Source organism: Lissotriton helveticus, chromosome 2_1 (assembly GCF_964261635.1).
Source record: "Lissotriton helveticus chromosome 2_1, aLisHel1.1, whole genome shotgun sequence".
In the NCBI taxonomy this organism is placed as follows: Eukaryota; Metazoa; Chordata; class Amphibia; order Caudata; family Salamandridae; genus Lissotriton; species Lissotriton helveticus.
In genome coordinates, this window is record NC_136059.1 from 1,174,144,485 (window position 1) to 1,174,171,969 (window position 27,485).

The window sequence follows — 27,485 nt, forward strand, 5'->3', positions numbered from 1 at the left end:
GTGACTTGTCCCGGGGGTTGGGGAGGGTGACCTCAGCAATGGAGGCAATGCTGACACAGCTGACAGCCACAGGTGGCAACATGGTAGTTGGGGACACTGAGGAGTCAACAAGCAGGAGTGGGTCCAGCACGCCTATTCAGGACATTCGTAGGAGCAGCAGACTCCATGCTGATGCCACCGGCACCACTGCGCATGTAGACCCCCAGCCCCGTGGCTCGCAAAACATCATGCGTAAGCGCAAGCATTGAGAGACATATTGAACACAGGACCGGTCAAAGTGAAGAGAACTTTGTCCAACCATTGTGCAAAGTGCATTTAATTTGATATATGTTTTTTTGGAAGGTGCAGTTGTGTACATTAAAGTGAGTGTTCCAAACACTGGATATGGCTGTGTGTCATCGCTCAATTAGAAGTATCTGTTGGTGATTTCAGCGCGTCGCAGTCGACCATCTGTTGCTGGTGCTGCTCCTGCTGCATTGTGATCTGCTTGTACTTTCCCATCATCAATGTCCTCATGATATGTCAGTTCTATCTCTGTGCCCTCCTTGGTGGCAAGATTGTGCAGCATGGCGCAGGTCGCAATTATCTTGCAACAGATAATGGGCGTGTACTGACGTGCACCTCCACTCTTATGGAGGCACCTAAATCTACTTTTCAGCAGCCCAAATGTACGTTCCACCACGCAACGTGTTGTTCTGTGTGCCACGTTATAACACCTTTCACTCCTGGTGGATGGGTTCAGGTAGGGGGTGAGCACAAATGACCGCAGGGCATATGCACTGTCACCTGGGTGGGAAAGGATAATTAGATTAGTCACGTACTCAGGTGTGCACCTTCTTCATGAACTGTCAGGCTGTCTCACACATACTTACCCAGCAGGTATCCATCCCCGAAATCACCAGCCACAAGGCGTCTGTATATCTCACTGTTGGTGAATATGTAGGAGTCGTGGGTACTCCCTGGATATTTGGCTACAATGTCCGTTATCATGTTGCTAGAGTTGCAGATCACCTGCACATTGAGTGAATGGGTGGACTTCCGGTTTCTGTATATGTGCTCAGTTGCTGCAGGTGGGCATAGTGGGATGTGCGTCCCATCGATACAGCCGATGATGTGCGGGAACTGTGCAAGTTGATAGAACTCGTTTTTGTCCTTGCTAGTTCTGCAGCTGTCTCAGGGAACTCAATGTAGTGCTCCATCCTCTGCATCATGGCGTTTAGGAATTTTCTGAAGAAGCATGACAGGCAGCTCTGGGACACTCCACCTACAGCGGCTATCATGTGCTGGTGGCTCCCAGAGGCAAGAAGGTGTAGGCAGCACAGCACCTGTACATGGGGTGGGATGGCGTGTGGTCTTGGGGTTGGGTGTTCCAGATATGGGTGGAGGTCCCTGATCAAGTCCAGGATGGTTCTGGGGTGGAGTCGGTACCTTTGCAGGATCTCTGCTTCAGTGAGTTGGAAGAGGGTGATCCTCTGCTTATATACCTGCTCCTCCCTTAGCCAGACCCTCTCTCCTGCTGCCTGTATCCGTAGCCGCCGTGCAACAACGTAGAAAGCCACCATTGTGGGTGTACAGTTGCATTTTGGGAGCTTCTTATATAGCCTGTTCCTGGTTTCCACCTGCTTCCAATCCATGTTAAATACCGACTCTTGAATACCGAATTTCACGAAATTCGGTATTTCCATACTTTGCTACATCTCAAATGGCCTTTTTAACCACTTCTTATTTACTGACTCGGTAAATATGAATCCGGTATTTACCGAATCGGTAACTTACCATTTCTTATTTACCGATTCGGAGATTATGTATTCGGTAAATTCCGATTCGTGTAATACCGAATCGGTGTTTTACCGACTGGTATTTACCGATTCGGTACGTTTTTGGTGACATACATCTCGATGCACTTATACCGGTCGGTAATGGCAGATTTTACCGATTTTCGGCCGTTACCGACCGGTATTTGTCTACCTACATCGGGCCCCTAGAAACGACCCTGCCACTGCATGTATTACTTCATACTTGTCTGCAAGTGTTCTTATTATAGTTCCTTGTGTCTCATTTAAGAGATTGTGACAAGGATTGCTTATGTTCCTTGGTGAAGGTTACATCCCTGGGTAGAAGAAAATGAGGGAATAAGAAATCCATTCTCACAACAGCCAACTTCTCCTTACTCTCCTCAAGTTGGAAGTTATATAGGACTAGTTCTCCTACCCATACTCCTGAATCAGTCCTTTTCCGAAAGTCCCATCCTGGGTGGATCCCCACCTCCATGATGGATGGATCTGTATTTTCATCCCGGCCCTTCCCATACACAAAGCAATGCGTCCTTTCTTGTTCGTTAGAAGACCTTGGAGCCATGGAGGATGACAAAGTGCTTTGAGTCTTGCATTGTCGGAGCAAGCCTCCTTTTGCTGTCTGCCTTGGTCACTGCCACCTTCCGTTTCCTCACCCACGCACACAAAGCCCTCCACGATCAAGGCCCGAGCTACCTCAACACCCGCATCAACTTCTACGATCCCAAACAACACCTCCGATCAGCCAGTCACGCCCTCGCCGCCGTCCCCCGCATCCGAAGAACGACAACAGGAGGAAGGTCCTTCTCCTACCTGGCCGCCAAGACCTGGAACTCCCTCCCGACCGACCTGCGCCTGACCCAAGACCACCTCGCCTTCAGGAAGAAGCTCAAGACCTGGCTGTTCGGGCAGTAGCAGCACCCCCCTCCCCCTAGCGCCTTGAGACCCTCCGGGTAAGTAGAGCGCTCTATAAATGTCTATGATTGATTGATTGATTGATTGATTGGGAGTCTGCCCATCTTGATGGTTGGTCCCCTGCTCTTCCTTCCCACACAGCCTTATCTACCATGGTAGCTGACCTCACAGCTGCCGCCAAAGCAACGGTTAGAGAGGGTATCAAGGAGCCAGGTGCATGCAACTAAACTGCTGTATCAGAAGTCAAATAAAACCGTAATTAGGGTCCAGTGGACCAATCAGGACTCTGGGACCCCAATACACTTTACCTATTGCACTATTGATAGCTACGCCACAGCACCAATGGGGACAGTTAGGACAAGTAGGTGGGGCTGTTTAGATGTTGTGTGGATTTTTTTCTGATGTGAGCTGTCTGTCTCTTTCAATTATATGCCTAATGTATATGGTTAACTAGGTTTTGCCCTTTAAAGCTTCACTCCATGACTGTTTTTTTTTTGTTCATACCAAGTGTTGTGCATATCAAAACACAATCTCTAAAAGGTGTGTCAAGAATGGAAGGTGTGTAATCTGTATTACATTGCATTTCCTCACAGATTACATTTGCGCTTGATGTAATGTGTAAAACACCTCCAGATCCTGGGATGTATCCGGCGCATACGCAGTGCTGTGCTGAGCTGGACCAGGACAGAAATGTTTGCTTTCTATCACATAAAATCACAGATCTAGATGCACTGCCATCCTATGAAAACCCGGAGCCAGAGCAAGTCTGCAAAGGTTACAAAGAGGACCCAGCAACATATGTAGAGAAGTAAGAAAATGAACTGTCTGCTTTCTAAGATCATAGCATAAGAAGTGAAAATGAAAGTCATTTTTTTTGTGATGCATAAAAATGTGGAAGAGAGTTGGAACTGGAACAGGCTGGAACAAACATCAAACATGACAACTGTTAGCAAATTCTGTTTCAGAAATATCCCCTACAAGGGTGTTCCAAGTTGATCCCAAAAACATAATTATGCTTTTGTTCTATGAAAAAGGGTCGATCTGCAGAACCAGAGGAGGCAAAGTGGATTCAGAAACTATTTCATTAAAAATTCCAAAAAGGCTCTCACTTGGTATTTTTAATATTAGATTGAGATGGTAAATATAATTGGCACAGCAGCAGTAATGTCACCAGTCAAAATAGCACAAATCATTCAATAAATGTTATGCTCACAGCGCATATATTGATGAATAAAACAATAAGTATGCCAAATTAAAAAATACATATTCAAATAGTAAAATCAATAATATTAATCTCAGTGGATGTTGCACTACAAGATCAAAGTGTGCTTACAGAGCCCATAAAAATATGTGCACCAATCAGGCATGTCTAACAAAGAGTGGGATTTAGAGCACATCAAGGTCCAGCATACATGCTCCAAATAATCTAATAAATGTATGTGGGGTATGCAGTTCCTAAAGAAGAATGAGTTCATTTTGGGCTCATTTTGATACATTTCAGTTTGGAGCTCATTGGTAACTTTAACTTATTTGGCTCAGTTGTTCTTTTGGCTTATTTTAGCTTGTTTCCAGGCATGCCTGATATGTGTTATTAAATGTATATGGGGTATGCAGGTCATAAAGAAGAATGAGTATCTATGTGGGTCAACAACTATTATGTAGGGTACACAGTGGCCATGACCCTTCAAGAATCAAATGCCCTAACACACCTGAATAGGTGTCATGCGTCAGCATAGGACATTTGCTCCTCTTAGGGCTGGCGCTGCAATGCCTGATGGCCACCCTCAATGGGAGCTCTGTGCCGGAGATTTTCTTGTCTGCCCTTTGGTGAAGTGCGGGTATGAGAACTTAAGGAGTAGATTGGTGTTGAAGTGCGAAGGAGTGAGGTTTAAACTAGGGAAAGAGGTACTTCTCAGGAAAACTTTAATGAACAAGTTGTCTTAACTATATTAAAAATGCGTTGGCTATCTAATGGACTTTAGTTATCTGAGATAGCTATAGGTCAACATGTTTCTAGCTTCCGTGTATTCATAACAATGATCTAGTAGCTATTCATCAGGGTCATTATCAACCTAATCTACTTAGTGATTGGAGTTTTAATGTACAGGTTCATCGATTTTCTCTCCCTTACACATACCTTGGTTTCGGTATTGATTTAGATTTATTTAGCGATGACCTGTAGATCAAAGACACATAGTACACAGTAAAAATACACTTCAATATTTCCAAATCATTATTTCCAATGTTGATTCTGATTCACAAACACTGAAACACATGCCTCTTTTTTTACACCAAACGCATGATCTCCAGCAAAGAGCCCTGTTGAGGTTGCTGGTCCGGAGGAGCAAACTCCCTATGATGAAGCATGACACCTATCCAGGTGTGTGAGGGCATTTGATTCTTGCAAGGTCACGCCCACTGTGTACCCTACAGAATAGACGTTGAACCACATAGACACTCATTTTTCTTTATGATCTGCATACCCTACATACATTTATTAACACATATCAGGCATGCCTAGAAATAAGCTAAAATAAGTCAAAATTACAACTGAGCCTAATAAGTTAGTTACCAATGAGCTCCAAACTGAAATGTATCAAAATGAGCCCAAAATTAACTAACCAACCATACATTTGAGAAATCTTGTAGTGTTTTGAGCAATACACATGTTTCATGTATTACAGAACATAATATTTTTAAATACATAACATTCTGTCAGCAAAGGAACTGAGATGTTAAACAAATAAAAATAACTAGCAGCCCGTCCCGACGTTGTCCGGGAGCAATCAGGCTTCTGGGTCCCCGCCCGCCCGACGTTGTCTCAGGCTTCAGGGCCCCTGCCCGCCCGACGTTGTCCGTGGGTCCCCTGGAGCGCACCCGCCACTTAAAAGGCCCCTAATGAGCCGCACACGGGCCGCTTCACCTACCTCAGCTGCCGTTCCTCCCCGCCTGTCCGCCGCTCCTCACTGCCTGTCCGCCGCTCCTCACCGCTCCTCCCCGCCTGTCCACCGCTCCAACCCGCTCTCATGTCCGCCGCTCCTCCTCGCGCTCCTGTATGCCGCTCCTCCCCGCGCTCCTGACGTCAGCACGCACGTCGCGGCCGGCGCTACTTCCAAGGCACTACTTTTTTTTATCGTAAATATTTTAAAGAACGTATATTTTATTTTTTTATATAGCCTATGTCCATCTGCAGACCCTGACAATTACAACGATGTATCGGGTGTTTGGATTGGTGCTGTGGTTCCTGAGTTTACCTGCCTCAAAGGTTCAAAGTTCTCTCTTTATAATAGTAGTATAGATAGATAGATATATTTATATATATATATATATATATATATATATATATATATATATATATATATATATATATATATATATATATATATATATATATATATATATATATAAAGTCTAAACAGGAAGCCCCAAATTAAAGCAAAGCCACACGAAGTTCAGATCAGCACGTTTATTTGCATCCATTTTACTGCTCGCTCCTTGACAGCTTTCAGAGCAATCTTTGAACATGTAAAGCCTGACGCGTTTCAGGAAATAATCCTTTCTTCAGAGGCATTGTTCATGAAGGGCTTGAAGAGCAGTTTTTGGCCGCGTCTGCTCATATAATCACTGGCACCTGCCACAGTGGGTGTGGCTAAATAGCAAAGCCTTCTGTGCCTTGTAGTACGCTGGCCCTCTTCCCACAGTGGGGCCACTCAACAGTCCTTGCAATTTTAACCAAGTATTCACCAAGTGGAGTAAAGTAAAGCGCTGTAAGCCCTCAGATTGCGCTTTGCAGCAGTGAATTCGTGCTCAAGGCAGCACCACCTGCATTGGAGCTGCTCTTGTCTTCGTTCGGTCTTTGCAAGCCCCTTCTCAGAGCCTGCACGAACCCTTCGTAAGGTGGGCCTCGCTTCTCGACTGGGCAAACAGCCGATATCCATAAAGTCTAAACAGGAAGCCCCAAATTAAAGCAAAGCCACACGAAGTTCAGATCAGCACGTTTATTTGCATCCATTTCACTGCTCGCTCCTTGACAGCTTTCAGAGCAATCTTTGAACATGTAAAGCCTTACGCGTTTCAGGAAATAATCCTTTCTTCAGGGGCATTGTTCAAGAAGGGCTGGAAGAGCAGTTTTTGGCCGCGTCTGCTCATATAATCACTGGCACCTGGCACTGTGGGCGTGGCTAAATCGCAAAGCCTTCTGTGCCTTGCAGTTATCTGGCCCTCTTCCCACAGTGGGGCCACTCAACAGTCCTTGCAATTTGAACTAAGTATTCACCAAGTGGAGTAAAGTAAAGTGCTGTAAGCCCTCAGATTGCGCTTTGCAGCAGTGAATTCGTGCTCAAGGCAGCACGACCTTCATTGGAGCTGCTCTTGTCTTCATTCCGTCTTTGCAAGCCCCTTCTCAGAGCCTGCACGAACCCTTCTTAAGGTGGGCCTCGCTTCTCGACTGGGCAAACAGCCGATATCCATATAGTCTAAACAGGAAGCCCCAAATTAAAGCAAAGCCACACGAAGTTCAGATCAGCACGTTTATTTACATCCATTTCACTGCTCGCTCCTTGACAGCTTTCAGAGCAATCTGCGGCCGGCGCTACTTCCAAGGGAGTAAATTTTTTTTATCGTAAATATTTTAAAGAACGTATATTTTATTTTTTTATATAGCCTATGTCCATCTGCAGACCCTGACAATTACAACAATGTATCGGGTGTTTGGATTGGTGCTGTGGTTCCTGAGTTTACCCACCTCAAAGGTTCAAAGTTCTCTCTTTATAATAGTAGTATAGATAAAAGATGTTAGCTGAGGTTTGGTAAAATTGGGTAACGTATCCCACCTTCCCAGGTCAGAGGTACCTGACTCCACTTGACTTCATTGTTGAAGGTAACACTACTTTCCCACCCTACTATTTAGATAATGTTAGAGAGATGAAAAGACAGATCACTGAATGAACGGAAATCTTTGGCTGAGTGAGGAGACATTACATCACAAAAACCTGAAGTTATTTGCACAAATGTCATTGACGTGACAATGAACTAATGTCCCTGGCAGAGAACCAGTCTTTCTGGCCAGTTAACTAAATAAAAAGTAAGCAATGAAACGATGAAGAAAAACACGGCAACATCAATGGACTATGAACTATTTATGCGGGTGGATGGGGTGCAGCGTTTGGAAAGGGTTGTGATTGGCCACCAAAACGTTACAGATAAACAATACCTATGGTATGGAGAATGGAACTCAGATACCTCAATTATGCAACTGTTCGTAAAGCATTGCATCTTTACTTTCGACAAAGCTATGTGTAACACAGGAACTGCATAGTTTAGTAAGCCGTGCCAGCAGTGTAGAAAAATGACAGTGAAGGGTTGATCTCCCAGCTTTAGGACAAATGAGTTCATTTTACATAATTTGCCCACGAATGCGAAATCTAAACATTAAAAAAAAACACAAAGGGGGGAGAGCTCACCTCTGCATGATACATTACTCTCCTTGTCTTCTGCCACTTTCTGAATATCCTGACTACTGAATAAAGCAATCATCAGCAAAAGCAAAGTAGGCTGCAACCATGATGCTTCTTCTACAGGTGAGTTTTATCCACCATGTATAATACTGTAGCGAAATTCACAAATATACCAGTCATTAAATTGTGGTGGTTAATAAACCTATAAACGTGCCAATGCCAAATCACGCTCTGATACCCTTTGATATGCTAATAGTTGTAAACCCAAAGAAGCAGGCAAATCAAAACTCAAGTAAAAATGCCTCACCTAATTTGAAGTGTCTAACACTAGATAAGCAGGGAGGAAAAATAGACCCGAGCCACTGTAGAGTTGGTTAACACTAAGCATGAGAAGGCCCTTAATTTAGATTGGAAAAATATGAGACATAACCTATTGACTAAATAGCCTCTTCTGACTTATCACACCATCTATAAATAATACATTCGAATAGTATAATCAATATTTGAAAATGGAAAGGAGAGCAGTAAGAAATTTGTAAATAGAATGGAGAAATAATTTCCACAAATAGGATGCATTATTTTCAGATAATAGGGAAATATAATCATATTATTAGACTAGCAAAGAATCAGTATTATTCTAGGTCCATTAGTTTTGCAGTTAATGCCCAAAAGGAAATGTTTAAGACTTGGAGAATTTAGTTAATCTGAGAGCAATGTCTAATGAGGTTGTATCATCTCAAGGTTTGGTTGATAAACTGAAAAACTCTTTCCATGATATTACAAAGAACATTTGTGATTACTTTGTTGGTAGAAGATAAGACTGTACCACATACTGTACTGTACATACTGTACGTGTATTTTTAGAACTTAAAAGGCGAAGTTTGGAGAAAAATGGCTGAGTTTTAAAAAAACATTTACGCCTGTTTTTTTAGCACTGGGTGATGTGGAGAGACTTACAGCTCTCGTGCCAATGGCATTGCAGCTTTGGCTGGGATGTATTACCCAGGTAAAGGCCTTCCAAATTGAGAGAGCCTTTTTTACTTTACTGCTCGCAACCCTCTCAGATACGCTGAGGGAATCACTGCTAGTAATTTTGCATATGGTGGCCTCTAATGCAATATTGTCTGATGTGGTCAGTGTTACAACACTAATATTATTGGTAGCAAACAATGTTTTTCATTGAACATAAGTAGTTCTTAATGCATAAAAGGATGGAGATTCCTACTTTAGAGATGTCTTTCAGAAAGGCAGAAATGGTGCCCACCCACAGGGGAACAAAGACCATGTCCTGACAGCCTCCATTAAAGTTAAGAAACCATGCTTTTGTTTGCACATAGTAACCACCTAGATACATCTCACTCTGGGTCCGATGTACATAATCTCGGATTACCGATTCTTAAATACCGAATCATACCGATTCGGTATTTAAGAACTGGCAATCGGGATGTAGGTATTTTTACCGATTCAATTACCGAATCGGTAAAAATCGGTAATTACCGATGAGGCCCATTGGAATCAATGGCAATTACCGAATCGGTAAATACCGATTCGGTACTTACCGATTTTTACCGATTCGGTAAAATTACCGAATTTACAAGGGAGACAGGGTGTCACTTTGACACCCCGTTGCACCCCGGATTCTGGCTTGTGTGCCATGTGACACACATACATGCCCTTAGGGCATGTATGTGTGCCACATGGCGCCGGTGTACATGCACAGATGTGCATGTACACAGAAATTCATAATTTACCACCAAATATTATTTGGTGCTAAATTATGAATCGGTAATGGCCTGTGGCACTGTTGAAAGTGCCACCTACATCTTGATTTACCAATTTGGTAACTTTACCGATTCGGTATTTTACCGAATCGGTAAATTTACCAAATGGGTAAAATTCAGGCCACCTACATGTCCAATCCAAATACCGGTCGGTAACGGCCGAAATCGGCCGTTACCGACCGGTATTCGGCGACCTACATCGGGCCCTAAATGTTTTTTAGGTTGAAGGAAGGAATACTTTCATCACATCTGTAAAAAGTCATTACTTAATAGTAACAAGCCTTCTAATTTCCTACTGATTTCAATGTTGCTCTATCCTGTAAAAATACTAGGCCCTTGCTGTATTTCTATTACGCTTAAGTAATTAGTGTAATTTTTGGTATTTTGCATTATGTTTGAAATGGCATTTTCCTAAATGTACACCATTATGTCACATCATGTTATTATGCCACAGTTACCGGCAAAATTATAGCATGAACATACTATACAAAATGTGCCCTCACAACACATTTTGTGCTATAATAATGCACTAAATGATGGTTTGCATTTTGTGTAAATTACCTATAATTTTGTGTAATGTTCCCAAAATCTCACATAATAACCCAAAAGCAAATTACGAAAATTATACACACCGTTAAAAATGATATGAAATTAGTGAAAAACATTCATATTATAAAGAGGCATTAGAACAGCTTGGTATTGAATTTCAGGCTGCATGTTGGTCATGAATGGGAACCAAGGTACTCAAGATGATAGCTTTGTTGTGCTAATTGTACTTGATTTATTTTATCAATTGGCAGTATTCACACTTTGAACCCTTGGCTACTTATCCAGTGCCTCTAAGGCAATTCTTTTCAGCATATCTTAACCTTGGGGGCAGCTAGAAGTACTTGATCCTAGGATTGAGGAAGTCCATTACGTTTATACAGCTTGGCTTGGCTCTTTAAATAGTTTTACAAAAATTGATCAGTGGTTGAATGCCTAGAATGTAATCCTGAATTTATTTGTGGACTAATGAAAGGGCTTGATCCCAGGTGGTTTTTTTTTTAATTGAATAGAGCAATAGGTAACCGAAGGTACAAAACATGTTTCACTTTAAATTTCAATATCAATACATTTCCAATACATTTCTAAAATAACAGACAAGAGATAAAAAGATAAAAGGGAGCGAGATTCATCGAGATAGAAAAAACAGCCAAAGACATCATTAAAATTTTCAGGACATTATGTACAAAATATGCAATTTATAAAGTGTGTCTGCAAAGAAGTGCAAAACTGCAATAAAGTACTGCTGAAAAGTGCAAAAAGTACAATAAAGTACAATCTTAAAAGTGCTTAGTACAAGCTAATGTAAGAAGAAAGTGCTAATAAAGTGCAAATGTCCTAGAAAAAAACAAAGCTATTACCTTCATAGATGAGAAGGCTGTTTAGTAGTAAAAAAACGTATATCGTCTACTCTCGATTTTCTTCACAAATCATCCTCCCTTCAGTTGTTCTAGATTCCCAAAATATTTCCAATTCCTTTCAAATCTTCCAATGGCTCCCACTCTGCCAGCATAAGCCTTTTAAAAAAACAGGTTCTCATCATTTTATTAAACCATCTTATATGTGATGGGATCTCCCTGGATTTCCAGCTTTGAAGTATTAAAGAACGAGCAACTGCACAAGATATAAATATAAATACTTCTTCAGCTTTATTAAGCCCGCTCCTGTCCTTGCATATACCAAACAGGGCTACTTCTGCTACTGGCAGAACAGATTTCCCAATGGCCTGTTGGATAGCAGCAAATATCCCCTTCCAGAAAGAGTCTAGCTGCAGGCAAGTGAAGAAAATATGGTGCCATCCTCCCTGGCTACTAGCCATTATTTCTGAAACATTTATTCTCAACTTCAGGATACATCTTCTCCAAAGCCTCTGGCGTATAATACGCTAACCAGCGAGATAAAAAGGACATCCTCTTATAATTGGCTGCACGTAAAGATTTATTTCCCAACTGACATAGGACCTCCCAATCCTTCGAGGAAAAATTGCATTGAGTTGAGAGACTTATTTTCTCAAGATGTCTGTCTACTAGTACATTTTGTCCAGAGCAATGAAGCATCTTGTACCAATATTCTATACCTTTATTCTTTCCTCCATACAGGGCTGTTAGTATAGCATTAGGAGAAATATGCAGGCTGCTTATCTCATTTCTGATAAAATAGAGGATCTGCATATATTCAAAAAAGGGACTTTTAGTTCTAGCAACTACCTCCTGCCAACTAATTACCCTGTTTTGGACTACCAGATGTCTCAACTAACGGAACTCGCAAAGTTCCCAATTTTTAATATGATTCAAACTTACTGGGAGGCCTATTTGAGTACATTCAATTGAACTTAAATAATGAGATCCATGGGTACCATGTTTTTTAAAAAGGAGCGACAGTCTTGAGGCATATTCTCTTAGCGTCTTATATCTTGACCTCTTTGGGAGCTTTGCAATTTTTTAAAAAACTGGAATTTGAGAACCTGCCTCTTGTAGCATCTTTGTAAGAAAAAAATTATCTCTTGTCTGATTAATCCTCAATAATCCTGCCAATATATCAAAAAATGCAGCTTCATAGTTGGTCCTTAAATGGGGTAGAGCTAAACCTCCTTGATCAACTGAGAATTGTAGCACTGAAAGTTTAACTCTCGAAGCTTTATTGCCCAAAATAAAACCTCTCAGCATTGTTTCCAGCTCTTTAAAGAAACCTCAATTAATTTTAATGGGAACGTTGCTGAACAGAAATATAAGCAAGGGCAGCACTGACATTTTAATCAATGATACCCTGCCTATAACTGATAATGGGAGGAGGAGCCATTGATCTAGAATGTTCCGAATTTTGTTCTTCATTCTAATGTAATTCATAGAAAAAAGCTTATCATATTCGCAAGTCACGAAAATGCCCAGGTATCTAATTGGGTCACTTCTTGCAGCTTGGGCCTGCAAATCAAAAGGGAGAAAATGAAGATCAGTGTTTAAAGCAAGGACCTCAGTTTTTTTGGGATTTACGTTATATCCCCCTATCTTTTCATACTTCTTGAACTCTCTCATTAAGTTTTCAATGTTTTCTTTTTTAGGTATTAAATAAAGTATAATATCATCGGAAAACAACTTTAATTTAGACATACCGATGATAGGCGGCTGAATGGCCACATTGTCCCTGATCTTTACCACTAAAGGCTTGATAAAGAAAGTAAAGAGTAACGGGGACAACGGGCAGCCCTGCCTTGTACCCCGATTTACCTTGATCTTCCCAGCCTGTTTTGCATTGATTATTACTTGAGCCGATGCTCCCTCATAGATGTTATGTAGCATCTTAATAATTGAGGCCGGGAATCCAAATTGACCGAGAGAGTAGAACAATGCTGCCCAGTTGACCAAGTCAAACACTTTTTCTGCATCCATCATTAAAATACAGGCTGAAGTCGAATTTATATTCAAATAGTCCAATGCCTGGATTAAGAACTCGGTGTTTGCTGCCATGTAACGTCCTGCGATAAACCCAGTCTGATCTTGGTGGATAACCTCCTGGGCTGCGAGAACAAATCTTTCCGCCCATATTTTAATGAGGATTTTATAATCCGAATTTAATAAGCTAATTGGCCTATATGAATTAACGTCATTTTGATTTTTGTCTTTTTTAACAAACATATGATTGTAGATTCCTTAAACTCAACAGGGACGTGCCCACCTAACCTAATATCATTATATAACTTTTTCAAGGGAGTTCCTAGTTCTTTAAAAAAAACGTATAAAACTCAATTGGGAATCCGTCTTGACCGGAAGCCTTTGCCCCTGAAGTTGCCTTTATACATTTTTGTATTTCAGAGGTACTTATTTCAAGACTGATTTGGTTAACCCGATTTTCGGAGATTTTGGGGATTTCTATATTTGCAAAGTAGTCCTGGATCATTACTTCCTCTACCTGGTATTCCGTAGAGTAGATTTTTTCAAAATGATCCAGGAAAATCCTAGAGATCTTATCTCTATCCTCCTCCTCCAGTCCACTCTGAGGGTCTCGGATTTTCACTATCAGTGATGACTCCTGCCTCTTTCTTGTAGAGTTAGCCAGTAATTTTCCCACCAACTGGCTGTCTTCATAGACCCTTTGTTGGAAGGCTTTCGAGCTATTTATCTCTTCCCCAATAAAAAAATCACGTAGAAGAGTTTTAGCCTGCTCTAATTGACTCGAATTTTGTTGGAGCTGTAAAGCATATTCCCTCTCTACGGCTGACTGAAGCTTAGATATTTTTAGCTTTCTTTCATTTGCCTGTGCACTGGTATACGCGATGACCTGGGCGCGAGCTGTTGCTTTAAATCCGCCCCAAACAGAGAAGGGTTCAGCTGTGTTATCATTCATTTCAAAGAATTGTATAATCCATTCTCTGAATTCTGAAACCCAATCCTGGTTTAGTAGCAGGGTGCAGCTGCCACCTGGGACGCTCCCCATCCACCTCTCCAAGTACTAACTCTAGTTCTATTCTGCCGTGGTCAGAAAACGGATTGCATCCAATCAGAGTTCTTGAGATCTGAAAAGATCTAGATATTAAAAAGAAATCTATTCTGGATGCAGTCCGATACCGGTGGGAATAACATGTAAAAGATTCTCCTTCAACATTCCTACAACGCCATGGATCCCTTAATTGATACTCATGTAAGAGTGCTTCAAAAAAACATTTTGTTTTAGGTTTTAGCTGTTTCTTTTTCTTATTAGAAGTATCTCTTAACAAATCTTGAATATAATTAAAATCTCCTCCTAGAACTATCTGTCCTGGGACTCCCCTTAAAGCTTCATAAATTTCTGTCAACCCGGAAATATCATCAAGGATGGGGCCATAGTAATTCACAGAGTTTATAATTTTATCTTGCAATTTTGCCACCACCCATAGCCACCTACCCTTGGCATCTCTTTGAACCTGTAAAAATTCCCAGGCTAGATCCCTTGAGAAATAAATAGCACCCCCTCTCTGGGCCACCCCTGCTGATGAAAATAACGACGTTAGAAAAGTATCTCGGAATAAACAGCTTCGGGCTATTAGACTTCAAATGAGTCTCCTGAAAAAGACCACCTGGGATCTAAGAGATATTACCCATTTCACAAGAGCCCCGTACTTCTGTTTATTTAACATTCCATTTGCATTAATTGACAGGATATTACATGTATTAAATTTCATCTAAAAAGGTATTTTCCTTGTTAAGTACCTAACTATAAATCTTGAAAAAATGCTATGTCTATTGCTCCTATTCCTTTTTACTGCATTTACCCCCCCTCCCCTACCCTACCCAGGAATGTGGAAACTCCCCTCCCCGCCACGCTGACCACATTCCTCCCACTTCTTCTGTTCTGGGTGTCCTTTTGTTACACCCTAAGTGACCCGTAGATCTGGTACCGCCCCATACTACTATTATTCGAGATTAACGCTAGACCAAAAGGAGAACCAAAGTGAAAAGAAAGAAGGAAGACAACTCAGGAAGAGTAGAGCATTACAAAACCAAGGGTTTAGATTTTCCCCTTTTCAGGCCCTGATTCCTGAAGAGATCTCCTTAAGAAGAGATTGTGCCTCTTCTACGTCAGTAAACAAGTAAAATTTTCCCTTAACCAGGACCTTCAATTTTGACTGCTGCGCAATCGAGGCTTGAGCGCCATTTGCTTTAAATAGATGTAGAATTTTTACAAATTCTTTTCTTCTTTTTGCAGCTACTGCAGTCATGTCTGAAAAGATCCTAAATTTTGTTGTTTCTGATACTGAAAACTGACGTTGTTGAAAGGCTCTAGAAAGAATCCTCTCCTAAATCCTATAATCAGCGAAGTTCAATAGGTTAGTTCTTGGAAATGTTGAATTTGGGAAGCGCTGAGCCGGGACCCGATGAGCCCTTGTTATAGTCAAGTCCCCCTCAAATTCAGGTAGAACTGTATGCTGAATAAAAGAATTGGCCCACTGAATGGTGTCGGAGCCTTCTATTCCTTTCCGAACCCCTACAATCCTTAAATTTGATCTTCTGGAGTGATTTTCAAGCTCCTCAAGCTTATTTTCAAGAAAGTTTTTCTTCTTGGTTGCCTCCCTTGCTTCCCCCGAGACCAGGTTCATTTGATCTTCGAGGGCAGAGATCCTAGCCTCTGCATCCTGTAGTCTATTCGGGAGCACCAGCATTGATTCCTCAAATTTGTCCATTCTTAACTGTAAGGCAGCTATCTCCACTTGCTGGTTGTGTTTTATTTCTCGTATCTCATCAAGAATTAGATTCAGCATTTCGCGGATATCTAGCTGATATCTCACCTTTGATCCCAGAAGGCTATCTTTACCTGCCAAAAGATTTATGTTAGTACTCGTATTACTCTCATTATTGCCCGGCTGTACCTCTTCGCCCTCTAGTCGTGCTGCCCCCAATACTCCGCTTTGTATATACGGAAATGGAGAAGAGTTTTGCACACAATCCCCCTCAACCATCACCTCTTTTGTGGAGATTCGGGAAGATTGCGGAATATGTAGAAGAAGAGGTTTAGGTGCCTGGTCGTAGCAATGAGTCTTTGATGTTTTTATCGGGCCAGAGTCATCGGGCAGTGCAATATTAGCTGGTGAGGCAGGTGAGGCTGGTGAGGCAGCCAGAGTTAAGGTTGTGGGGGATTGTACGGGGAGAGTCTTTGGAGTGGTTTTCTTTACAAAGAGTGGATACTCCTTTATCTCTTTTCCTCCATTACCACTTTTATGTTTACCCTCTCCTGCCTGAGGTGGTGTTTCTAAAGCTGGTACCAAGGTAGAAGCTGGCACCTCTGCTTCTAGTTCTAGTTCGGATTGCATTGTTGTATTAAAAAAGTCTCGACAACCCATAACTGCCTTCTTTGGCTCCGTAACTTCCAGAGAGGTAGAAGCGAGTGGTAATTCATCGTCTGAGGGCTCGGGCATCGTATCCCCAGCCGAGCTTTCTTCTCTAGTTTTATCTTTATTTTTGTCGTTGTCCTTGGCTGCTTTTCGTGAGGCCTTTCCGGCTAGGGCTAAGCGGGTCCTTGCTTTCTGGCGGGCAGCCAACTCGACTTTGCTAGACTTGATAAACTCTTCTCCCTCCTTTTGAGACTTGCCCATTATGGCGTACAATTTTAACAGGGAAAACCCCCCCTTGAGTATTTCTTTCTGTTATAAACAAAATGTTCTGCCAGCCGTTACTCACAGTGATACTCGCAGCGTGAAAAATTCCAGAACTTCTTATCCCTCCACTACAGCAGGAATCTCCAAGCCCCCACCTCAGGTCCGGCTCCAACCTTGACAAAAATTCAAACAGCAGGCTGCTACAGTGATTTCTGTGCGTTTTCTACCGCATCCTCAAGCAATCCAGCCCATGATCCTCAGGACCTCAGGGGACAGCGTAGAAGCCAGAGGCAACGAGCACCAAACTTCGAAGAAGGTGTAAAAGTCTTGGGAGCTGAATCTCTTAAATCAGCAGCAGATTTGGAGAACGATTCTGTGCCCCACACTTCATGTTCAAAACACGGAAATCCGCCATCAGAAGCAGAGTCGAGTCTCGAAATACGAGACGCTGGGGCCCTGGAAGATGAGTCTCTCAAATCAGCAGCAGCTTCGAAGGTAAATTGAAGTGCCCCCAGCTTCACGCCCGATTCGCGGGACGCCAGGCCACGGCTCCTGCAGAAGCCCACAAAAGTAAAGTCCGCCGTAGAAGCAGAAGCAGAAACTGACCCTAAGCAGCGTTCTGGCGGCTAGCGGCTAGCATTTCTCCGCCGCCATTCCAGGGACGGGATCCCAGGTCACGAGTCACGGGAGGCTACACGGAGGCGTGGTACTCCGTAGCCATCCCTCCATACAATGATGTCTCACCACCTCCACAGTATTGTTACAAAAGCTGGTGTAGCTAGATCCCAGGTGGGATGTGGAAGGGACAAGAGGGTCTTGGTCACAGAGTTGCTTGGCTTTGCAGAATCAACAAGCAATAGAGAAAATCATCAGACGGGCCAGGGGAAAGAACCCTGTCTTAAGCAAATGCATACACATTCTTTATTGACTCATAACAGTTTGGGTACAAGCACAAAGAGTCGATTTAGACAGGATCTATTGATAACATAATTGGGTAAAACCACAGTATCCTTTAAGGCTTCCTTCTGACTTCCAGGGCTTTTCATTCAAGAGCCTTATTTAAAATTTGGTGGACAGGTCACAAATGTGGTGCATGTTCCAGCATCATATTACAAGTGCATCGTAACCTAGGGCAATATGGCAGATTGGATATCTGTCATGTTTTCACAGAGTATCCTTTCCGCAGAACTCCAAAAAATTGCCCAGAATCTCTGTAACATCCGTCTTGATTCATGACAGTATGTTGAAAAATGTTCACAATTGCCAGATCACACATCAGTATCCTTGTGATATCTAAATTTGATGATTGTTGAGTCAAGGAGTTGCTTGCTTGATATTTTCCACTCAGCCACAAGTGGCGAGATACAGCATTTATACACCAGTCACCGGTGGGATGAGATGGAACTGAAACAAGTTTTAGGGGCATGTATGAGTGCCTCTTTTCTTGATTTGGGCTCAGTCTCGATGTATAATGACTGTGATGAAAGAAGAGCTGGGCAAAATGTGATGGGTATTACAGGTACATAATCTTGCCAATATATCCATTGGTTTTCATTTGGGAAATGTTTTAGAAAAGTGGTAACAAGCCGTAAGGATGCGGCAATTTAGATGATGGATGAACTTTTATTTTTTTCAGATACATGTATGAAGTGGTGAGAAGATATTCATATTTGTTTTCTTCAAGAATCCTATCCTTTGCTGATCGATTTGAGAAAATAGTTACAGATTGCTGCAAAGATACAGTTGTCAGAGGTCAATGCTTCCCAGAGAAGGTATTCATTTTCTATATACACAGAAGGAGTTTTGTTTGAGACTGCAAGAAAGAATTATTTTGTAATGCATTAGCCACTCTGTAGAGGAACAACATGGACGGTTCAGAAGAGGGATGTATTGGGCAGTGACCTACACCTAATCTAGCTGACCTTAAAGGGGGTCTTCATTGATGGTAAGTATTTTGCTGAATTGTCACTCAGAAAGTGTTTATTTCAAGCAAGGGTAAAGAAGGCAGTGCTCATAGTGCAGGGCCCAAGCACAAACAATTGCATTTTCATTTAATCTCCACTACATCTATACAGAAGTCCCAACATCATGTATGTGCCATTCTAACGGATTTCTTTCGAATAACCTTTGTGTCTGTCTATATGGAATGAATGCAATGCACTTTAAAGTGACAGGAAAGCCCATCAAAAACGTTCAGCTTTTTTCAATATTTCTAACTAATTATACATACAGAAACCCAAGTCAAGGTGCAATGTTTTAGAAGTAATATTTAGACATTTAAGGCTATGCATTTAGGTATTTTCCTTTGGTCAAAAATGCATCAAGCAATGTCTAGATAGTAGTATTCTTACGGTTAACCTTATGTTTCTTAACCCCTTCTATGCTGATGACGGCCCCCGTCCATCATACACCGCCGTGGGCGCGTGCTGATGACGGCTGGGGGCCGTCATGAACCCGCCCACTCATTAAAAGCGCCGCACAGGCGCAGAATCGCGGCCGCGCCCAAGGGATTAATAATTAGTTTACAAAATATGTATACTCAGCATACCTAACCTCAATTGAAGAGCCACAATACCGTACCTGTAACTTTAGAGTAACTGGTCACCAGTTTATGTGTAGCCCTAAGCATGGGATCAGTCAATTACCTTTGCTGAATCAAAGTCAATTCAGGAATTGAAGCAGCGCCCCTATGAACACATGTTGACAAACAAGACAGCAATCCTGGTCAAATTACAGTGGCCAGACCAATGTCATTTCATCATACTGGGATGGTCTAATGAAAGGACAGTTATGAATCATATGCAACAAGTTGGCTAGTTCTTCCTTACAATGCCAGCATAAATCTGATTGTAATATCCTTGTGCTGTGTAGAGACATTGGTGAGAATGTCAGGTTTCAGGTTTTAAAGTCTTTATTTCGATAATAAAATCATAAAAGAGAATGTCACTCTGTGAACTAAAAACAGTCTAGCTTGGTACAATGGAATATCAGTCATGTCTTTCTAGACAGTATTCCAGATGTATGAATATTAATGTTCTGAACAGTTGTGCAATACTGTTACCGTGCCCCTTTTAGTGGGGACCATGGAAAAGCAGGGGCTACTAAGCCTCAGTCGAGGGTCCTGAAGTCATATGCCTCTGATGTTCACGGCCCGTCATACTGTGTCTAACTATACTAAGGGACCCTCAAACTTTCGGTGTCAAGATGCTTCGGGCTGTCTGTGGACAATCACTCCTCCTGCAGGGATCGGTAGACTCCTTGACTCTCTCAGCTAGCATGCTCGCTTCTATGCACTGCAGGACAGGAAAGCACTGTCTGTTTCTAGGTAAGGCACCAAGGGATGTCGCCTCAGTTTTGGACACCAGCTCTGGTTGCTCAGCAGTCCCAGGGATTCTCTGTGGAGCATTCCCTTCCTTGAGAGAATTTGGAACTGGAACAACAAGTGGGTCAGTGGTCTCTTTTTAATACAGCCAAAGCAGACAAGGGATGTGGATTCTCTTTTTGCACTTTCAGGCAAAGCCTTTGTGTAGATTGGCTCTTCTCACAGCAGGGTAATCTGCAGTATGGAGAATACACAACAGAGGCAACAAAGAGGTATCTTCTTTCTGCACCTGAATGTCAACAGCTAAATTGAAGAGTGATCACCAAAGAGACAAAAGGCTCAGCTAAGTGACCATTCCCACTCTGAACAACAGATACAGCAGTACCACCCTTCACTATGTCGAAAACCAAATGGCAGGGCTCAGGAAGAATTTCTGAAGTAGCCTTGTCTTCCCTTTCTCCACTTCAGTGTCTAGTACTATTCCCTCCTGCTAAACGAATGATAGCAATACACTTTCACTGTCTGGGAAAACAACCTCACCTTCTTCTTATCCACAGGTAAACACCAGTACCTTCCAATATTAAAATCAGAGGCCTCCATTTTTCTGGTACTGTTACAAACACAAAGCAGGTACCACACAAGCTAAATAGGTACACACATGTATAACCTGTACTCGGGAGGGTCTGGGTTAGCACATAGAAGTGGAACTTTAGATGAGTGGGTCTCTGGGTCTCCACTCCGCTCTGGTGAAACCAATAAAAAGGTCTGGTCACAACTAATGATTAATAAAACACAGTTCACTGTCCCAACTGCTTTACATGATAACAGTATGACGTGAATGGTAGTTCATACAAATGAGGGCACACTTGGTGCAGCCCTCCAGGCCACACCCAGAAACTCTCTCACGTAACGGGACCATCCTAGGCCTTCCTACACACATTGGATTACCGTGAGGCTGGATCAAAACCAAAGACCAGGATACCATTTACTTGCAGTCAGGCAGTGCAAGGGAACCTGAGTGTACACCATGCAGGTAACATTCCTGTGCCTACAAGCATGTTGGACAAGAGCATATTGTGTTTATGGGAACTCCAAATATAATGAAGAAGGAAGGATGGTCTGACCTCATCAAAAGTTCAAAAGTTGATGGGAGCAATGCTTGCAAATAGTCCACTAGTAATCGCCCGGGGTAACATTCCAATTCATTGTTTTGTTGTCCACAATGCCACCTCAGATTAGACTGATGCTGATTTGCATATGGCTAAATCTAATCTGAGGAGGTCAACCTGAACTGGCAAACCAGGTCCTCTCAGAACCATACCCCAAGAAACCTAGAATCGTTTTTGGCCTTTCAGTCTATTTTGGCCTTTTCGGTCTGGTGCAGCTTGGTTCCTAAAGCAAAATGAGCATGGGACCAACATCTGGCATACACTTAAGGGTTTAAATCAAATTAGGGGTGGACGGAGCTTGCAGAGTTGCACAACGCAGAATTCCTTATAGTTGTATTAAAACTCAGTGGCATCCTGCAGAGTTCCGCTCTGCCCTACCATGAAATAGAGGGGGTTGGAAAACAATGGGGTTTGTTGGCAGCACCGCCAAGGAGCTGCATCCACCACAAGCATGCATACCAAAGGAAGTTGCGCACTTGTTTGAGAGCTATGTAGATGCTGCAATACAATAGGCAACCTATTTTCTGCCCTGCATGCTTGCAGCAAGTGTCCCCATTCTTTCATGTGCATATGGGTTGTACACACACCGCTGATAGGACTATGACTTTGTTTTGATGCTGTGCGAGACTTACCTGGGCACTGTGGTTGGTGCTGGTGCCGCTGCTGAGGTGGCCCCTGAGCACCGTGATATGTGGAGTAAGCAACAGGAGTCCTAGAAGCAGCAGCAACTCCACCGTCAGGCACAATATCTTGCAAATCCTGCTAGATATTGAGGGGCACCCAGGGAGCATTTGCAGCAGGGCCTGAGGTGGGGGAGTTTCCACCACTGCAGCAGCAGCAAGAGGGAGTCTCCGCAGGGGCAGGAGGGGTTACAGCCGAGGGAATCTGCAAACAGCCGCTGGAGAGAAGTGGACAGTCTGAGGGAAGGTCTGGGGACCAGCCCAAGGAGATCCGAGAACAGGAGTAGGAGTTCAGAGGACAGCCAGTGTGGAATTCATGAACAAAGTGTTGGTAATCCAAGCCTCACCCTTTGAGAAGGGCGATCAACCGACAATAGGAACAATCCAGCCTGAGCTGTTAAGTGAGGTCCTTTCTGAAGCAAAACACAAGCAGCCCATGACTTGTTTCAGCCTATTTAGGTCTCTACAGTCAGGTGAAGATTGGCTCCAATGGCACAGTGCGCACGGAACCCACAACTGGTCATGCCCTCGATCATTTAGAGAATTATATCAAACACACAAAAGGTGATGGGAGAAATGCTTGCAGATAGTCTAACCACCTGCAGTTTTTTGCCCATGATGCTTCCTTAGATTAGACCCAGCAATATGCAAATCAGAATTCGTGCTGCTCCAGTAGGGGAAGTCCAGCCCGAACTTCCAAGCATGGTCCTGTTTGAGCCAGAATGTGAAGAACTGGAAACTGGTATCAGCCTATTTGGGCCTCTTCAGGCATGTGCAGCTTGGTTCCAATGTGACAATGAGCAGAGGTCCAACGTCTGGGCATAACCATGGTCATTTAAGGCATTACATCAAACACACAAAAGGTGATGGGAGGAATGCTTACAAATAGTCTAACCACTTATTAATGGCAGCATTCAATCAATCAAGAAATTTGTAAAGCGCACTACTCACAAATGAGGGTCTAAAGGCATTGGGGGGAGGGGTGCTGCTACTGCTCGAAAAGCCCGGTCTTGAGTAGCCTCCTGAAGGTCAGTAGGTCCTGGGTCTGCCGTAGGAGGGTTGGGGAGGGTGTTCCAGATCTTGGCGGCGAGATGGGAGAACAATCTGCCACCGATGGTCACTCTTCGGATGCGGGGTACGGTGGCAAGGTCGGCGGAGCTGAGATGGCGGTTCGGGGTGTAGAATGTGAGATGTCTGTTGAGGTATGTTAGTCCAGTGTTGTGGAGTGCCTTGTCTGCATGGGTGAGGAGCTTGAAGGTGATCCTCTTTTTGGCGGGAAGCCAGAGCAGGTCTCTCAGGTGGGGTGTGATGTGGCTGTGGTTGGGGATGTCGAGGATCAGATGTGCAGAGGCGTTTTGTATGCATTGCAGATGTTTCGGGAGTTTGGTCGAGGCTTCTGCGTAGAGGGCGTTTCCTTAGTCCAGCCTGCTGCTGACGAGGTCCTGGGTGACCGTTCTTCTTGTTTCAGTGGGGATCCACCTGTAGATCTTGCGGAGCATGCGGTGGGTGTTGAAGCAGGAGGATGAGACGGCATTGACTTGCTTGGTCATGGAGAGTGTTGAGTCGAGGATGAACCCCAAGTTGCGTGCATGGTGGGTGGGTGTCAGTGCTGCTCCCAGTGAGGTCGGCCACCAGGAGTCGTCCCAGGCTGAGTGGGTGGGGCCGAAAGATGACGACCTCCATTTTGTCCGAGGTCAGCTTCAGACGGCTGTTCTTCATCCACTCAGCGACGGCTTTCAGTACTTCGTGGAGGTTGGTTTTGGCAGAGAGGGGGTCATTGGTGAGGGAGAGGATCAGCTGGGTGTTGTCGGCGTAAGAGATGATGTTGAGGTCGTGCTGACGGGCAACGTGAACAAGCGGGCCATCTAGATGCTGAACAATGTTGGGCTGAGGGATGATCCTTGGGGTACCCGGCATATGATCTCGGAGGCTTTGGAACGGAAAGGGGGAGGTGGACGCTCTGGGTTCTGCCGGTGAGGAAGGAGGTGGTCCAGTCCAGAGCCTTGTCTTGGATCCCTGTGTTGTGGAGGCGTGAGCGTAGGGTGCGGTGGCAGACAGTGTCGAAGGCGGCTGATAGGTCCAAGAGGATGAAGGCCGCGGTTTTGATGTTGTCCAGCAGGGCCCTAATGTCATCGGTGGCGGAGATGAGGGCAGTTTCGGTGCTGTGGTTGCTGTAGAATCCGGACATGGACGGCTCCAGGATGTTGTTCTCCTTGAGGTAGAGGGTCAGCTGTCTGTTGACGGTTTTCTCGATTACCTTTTCCGGGAACGGGAGCAGGGAGATGTGCTAGAAGTTTTTGAGGTCCCTCGGATCCGCCTAGGGTTTTTTGAGTATGGCGTTGATCATGGCGTGCTTCGAGCTCTCCGGGAAGGTCGTGGTCTCGAAGGAGATGTTGATGGCCTTGCGGAGATGGGGTGCGATGGTGGTGCTAGCTTTGTTGCAGATGTGATGCAGGCATTGGTCTGACGGAGAGCCGGAGTGGATGGTGTTCATGATTTTGATGGAGTTGTCGTCGCTTATGTTGGTCCAGGTGAGCAGGGGGTTGGTGTGGGCGGCGTCCTTGGGGTCTGAGGTGTCTGTGGCTTTCGGGCGGTCAGGTTGTTGAAGCTGTCATGGATGTCTGTGATCTTGCGATGGAAGAAGGTGGCAAGGGAGTCACACAGGTCTTGTTTTAGTGGGATGTTGTTGGTGTTGGAGCTGGGGTTGGAGAGTTCCTTCATGATGTTAAAGAGCACTTTGTTGTTGTGTGCGTTGTTGTCGAGGCGGTCCTTGATGGAGGCCCTTTTTTCAGGTCTGATGAGGCGATGGTGTAGGCGGATTGCGTTCTTGTGGGCTGCGTAGCTGTCCAGTGTCTGTCCGCGGTTCCATTTCTTCTCTAGTTTACAGCAGGTTTGCTTGGAGGCCTGGAGGTCTGCGGTAAACCAACTGACTTTCTTGTTAGTGTGTCTGTTGGAGGGTTTCCTAATCGGGGCGAGTGTGTTGGTGCAGTCGTCCATCCAGCACCCGAGATTGCGGGCGGCGGTGTCGGAGTTGGTGGGGTCGGCGGGTGGACTTCGGGCGAGGGTGGTTTTTAGCTGACAAGGAGAAGGCAGAGCGAGCGCAGGAGCTAACAGCCTGCAGCACTTCAGCAAGCTGCAGCAGCAGGGAACATGGACACACTGGTGGCGCTATGCGGTGTATGGGGCAACTTGCCTAGGACAGACTCAAGGGTCGCTCTCCTTACCACGCTGCAGCCACCATATGAGGGGAGATGGGAGGGAGGAGCAGCTGGGAGGTGGGAGCCAGGCGGGAAATGGGCGAGCAGCGGGGCGGGCCGCAAGGGACGCAGCGGCGGTAAACAAGAGGGTAAAGCGGGCGGGGATACAGAAAGCAAAAAACGGGCACGAAACACTACAACAGTACAGGAATAAGGCGAAATACAAGTAATAAGGCGAAATACAAGTAATACACCAGGGGAGCAGAGCACAATCAAAGCAGGGCTGACAAGGAGAAGGCAGAGCGAACGCAAGAGCTAACAGCCTGCAGCTGTGGCGCTGTGCGGCGTGTGGAGTGACCTGCCTAACACAGGGTCAAGGGTCGCTCCCCATGCCTTCCAACCCATTGTGTTATTTACCCACATGTCACCTCAGAGTAGACCCAGCCATATGAAAATCAGTCTTCGTCTTGCTCCATTCGGAGCAGTCCAGCCTGAACTGCCAAGCGAGGTCCTCTCTGAAGCAGAACACAAGCAACCATTCACTGGCTTTGGCCTTTTTGGGCCTTTCCAATTGGGGCAGCTTGCATCCAATGACACATTGAGCACAGGACCCATTCTGGGCATACCCTTGACTGCTTAGAACATTATATCGAACCCACAAACTGTGATTGGAGGAATGCCTACTAATCGTCTAACCACAGGAAATTTGTAAAGTAGCTGGTCATACCTAGTCTGGAAAGCTTCCATTAAAACGAGTTATTAAGAGATTGTAAAATAGTTGTAGTCCAGGAATCCGGGTTGACTGAGCCATTTAATTTTCCCAACTTTAGTGTTATATTGTCACTGCTGTAAGGTCAAATACAAAAACAACAAGTGATGGACTGAATGTGGATCAATGTCACACACTCCCCCAGTCAAAAGATCTGGGCCCAAATCCATTGTTTTTTTGCACTCCACACCACCCTGGGTTAGACAATGGCGATATGCAAATCAGCTCTGACCCTGTTGCCCCATGGGAACAGTCCAGTCCGAACTACAAAAGCCATGTCCTTCCCAGAACGGAATCAAGCATCCGAGGACCGGACCGGTTTCGAGGTAACACCTCTCTTCAGCCCGGCTAGCTTGACTCCAAGTGGTGTGGAGTGCCTGGGACCCACGTCTGGGCATCCCCAGCGCACTTAGGGCGGCAATTGCAAAAACAACAAGTGATGGACTGAATGTGGATCAATGTCACACACTCCCCCAGTCAAAAGATCTGGGCCCAAATCCATTGTTTTTTTGCACTCCACACCACCCTGGGTTAGACAATGGCGATATGCAAATCAGCTCTGACCCTGTTGCCCCATGGGAACAGTCCAGTCCGAACTACAAAAGCCATGTCCTTCCCAGAACGGAATCAAGCATCCGAGGACCGGACCGGTTTCGAGGTAACACCTCTCTTCAGCCCGGCTAGCTTGACTCCAAGTGGTGTGGAGTGCCTGGGACCCACGTCTGGGCATCCCCAGCGCACTTAGGGCGGCAATTGCAAAAACAACAAGTGATGGACTGAATGTGGATCAATGTCACACACTCCCCCAGTCAAAAGATCTGGGCCCAAATCCATCGTTTTTTTGCACTCCACACCACCCTGGGTTAGACAATGGCGATATGCAAATCAGCTCTGACCCTGTTGCCCCATGGGAACAGTCCAGTCCGAACTACAAAAGCCATGTCCTTCCCAGAACGGAATCAAGCATCCGAGGACCGGACCGGTTTCGAGGTAACACCTCTCTTCAGCCCGGCTAGCTTGACTCCAAGTGGTGTGGAGTGCCTGGGACCCACGTCTGGGCATCCCCAGCGCACTTAGGGCGGCAATTGCAAAAACAACAAGTGATGGACTGAATGTGGATCAATGTCACACACTCCCTCAGTCAAAAGATCTGGGCCCAAATCCATCGTTTTTTTGCACTCCACACCACCCTGGGTTAGACAATGGCGATATGCAAATCAGCTCTGACCCTGTTGCCCCATGGGAACAGTCCAGTCCGAACTACAAAAGCCATGTCTTTCCCAGAACGGAAT

The 27,485-nt window shown here is 44.4% G+C and overlaps 1 protein-coding gene across 2 annotated transcripts in view; it reads left to right on the top strand.

Moving 5' to 3' along the window:
• LOC144818526 (serum albumin-like) overlaps positions 1 to 27,485 on the top strand; it is a 510,759-nt gene that overhangs the window by 171,359 nt on the left and 311,915 nt on the right. For both annotated transcript variants that reach the window (XM_078676035.1, XM_078676036.1), the window contains 2 exons: positions 3,302 to 3,516; positions 18,693 to 18,828. In XM_078676035.1, coding sequence (XP_078532161.1) covers positions 3,302 to 3,516; positions 18,693 to 18,828 — 351 coding nt within the window. The remainder of the gene's footprint in view (positions 1 to 3,301; positions 3,517 to 18,692; positions 18,829 to 27,485) is intronic.